Source organism: Volvox carteri (assembly GCF_000143455.1).
Source record: "Volvox carteri f. nagariensis unplaced genomic scaffold VOLCAscaffold_314, whole genome shotgun sequence".
Classification (NCBI taxonomy): Eukaryota; Viridiplantae; Chlorophyta; class Chlorophyceae; order Chlamydomonadales; family Volvocaceae; genus Volvox; species Volvox carteri.
Window position 1 is genome coordinate 1 of NW_003307846.1, and position 2,135 is coordinate 2,135.

The following is a 2,135-nucleotide window of genomic DNA, read 5'->3' on the forward strand; positions in this document are numbered from 1 at the left end:
CAGCCCTAAAACAAAGTCCGGATTAGCGTTGCTAGCCGCCATCCAAGCATGATTGCTGTGTATCTCAGTATGTGCCTGTGTTTAATGACCTCGTTGTGGGAAACGCTGACCGTCGCGGTAATGGACGCCGCGCTATCGCTCCACAACGACGCCTTCCGGCAACTGCTGCCACGGTACCGCGGATATGAATGCCACACGGTACGGTGCGGTTCCTTACAGTAACGTACGGTGCGGTACGGGTGCAAGGGTTTCAAATAAAACCTGCAGTAGCATGTCGTAAAACACAGGATTCCGGAAGTGGTCTCCCTGGTAGTGGCCTGAAGTGGTCTCTCTCGCTTCCCTGCGCGGGAGTGCACTGTCTGTCACCAGGGAGCAGTTTTTCCGCAGGAGGGCGGGTGGTGCATAGGAGGCGAGATAGAGAAGGATAGGAACGGTTGAGAAGCGCCAAAGCCTCGCCGGTGTCCGTTTTTAGTAGTCCCTTAGGTGGAGCTGCCAAGAGCGCACCACTCGCCAGCCCCACCTCCGCGTCCGTTGTTCGTGTCGCTATTTGCGCGAAGCGGGACTTTGCAATGCAGGGCCCGACCACCGCATGCTCGCCTGATGCTCGTACGGTGGGTTTCTACCCGCTCAGGTTATGGGCTCGCGGACGGGTAAAGGAGGTAAGTGCGCTGTTTCTAGGAAATGGGACGTTCTCTGACGCGCTTGTGTTTTCCTTTTATCGTTCTTCCCTAGGTGGCAGAGGCGCCTGGCTCCGTTGTCTTCTTCCCGATGCTCGTGTTGGTGCTGCTGTGGCGGCGGCGGCACCCCGTCGTGGTGCTGAGGGGGGCTGAGCACTTCACTATTACGAGTGTCAGTATGTGCGTTGATTTGAGTTGAGGGATGTGTCCAGCAGATTACCAATCTGTTTCGGCTGTGTCGGTTGCTATCGGTTGTGGTGTCGTGACTCTTCCGTGTGCCGTAGTTTGTGGAGCATCATCCTATTGTGTTTTTCATGTCGCGGTACGGTACGAGGATTAGTGATAACTGCACGGTGGGCTTTGCAGCAGCACTGTGTCGTACCGTCGAGGTATATTGCGCGCTTGATTTGCTATGAGCCGGTAATAGACACATCACACGCTGACTTGTCCACACACACGCCCTCCCCGCTTGTTTCTCACTGTATGTCCGCATGAACCTGGTCCTGCAATCAACATGATGGTCCTGCTGCTGCTGCTGCTGCTGCTACTGCCGGAGTTGAGTACCTTCAAGAGCTGCGATTACTGGCGGGTGCCTGAGGCAAATTTCTTGCAAATCTGTGTATGGCAAGGAGCAGAGGTGCGGTTAGGCCAGAGGTGAAGCCAGTGCGGCGGCGGTGGTCGTGGAACTGGTGGCGGTGCATGGAGTGATGGACATGGATAGGGTGTCTATATTTTAGATTCGGCCCCGGGACCTATTTCCATGTGGGTTCGAGCCCCACCGTGATCGAGGCTACAGCCGAGCTCGCGACTAAAGCTGCACCTTGTCAACACCTCTCTATTTTCTCGTTTTTATCCAATAGATATGTCTAGCAGAAGATAAGGAGAAACTGCAGTAGCAGCAAAGTGCGGTTGTCCGATACGCGCTGGATGAGAAGCGGCACCAGTAAGCGCCACATCCAGGCCGCGTGCCGTTGGTGTGTAAGTACTTCAACAGTTCGTAGCGCCCGCGTGCGCTTTGGTCGTCAAGCCCTGCACCCGCGTCGGTTCCCTTGTTGTGTTCACTTCGGTATCTTACCGTTACATTGCCACCATTTATCTATGACGCGGCAATTGTCATTTTAGGAGCTGATGAACTGGAAAATTCACCGGCAAAATTGAAAATAAACACAGGAAGGCAGGATCTGCCAGGTAGCGGCTGCAGGGTGAAGATATGACCCCCCTGTCCCATACATCATACATACACTCTCTTGTACTTGGATGTGTCGGACCGTCTGTCTTGCAGCCACCCTGTGGACCACTATCAGGCTACCGCAGCTCGGTCGGCATCATGAAGGCAGCTGCGGATTACATATTGTCACTTGGTGTTGGGATGACAGCACAGTGATGGAGCTGATCATGAACTTGTTGGAGCAAGGGATGGATGGCAACAAGTGATAGGGAACGGAAATGTGGCGGGAA

The 2,135-nt window shown here is 54.4% G+C and overlaps 1 protein-coding gene across 1 annotated transcript in view; it reads left to right on the forward strand.

Annotated features, from left to right (window-relative positions):
- Positions 1-84: 84 nt before the first annotated feature.
- VOLCADRAFT_101046 (uncharacterized protein) overlaps positions 85-2,135 on the forward strand; it is a gene marked incomplete at both ends in the record, with an annotated part of 8,662 nt that continues 6,611 nt past the window's right edge. Inside the window, 4 exons of the mRNA XM_002959511.1 lie at positions 85-203; positions 632-659; positions 733-849; positions 962-1,030. Coding sequence (XP_002959557.1) covers positions 85-203; positions 632-659; positions 733-849; positions 962-1,030 — 333 coding nt within the window. The remainder of the gene's footprint in view (positions 204-631; positions 660-732; positions 850-961; positions 1,031-2,135) is intronic.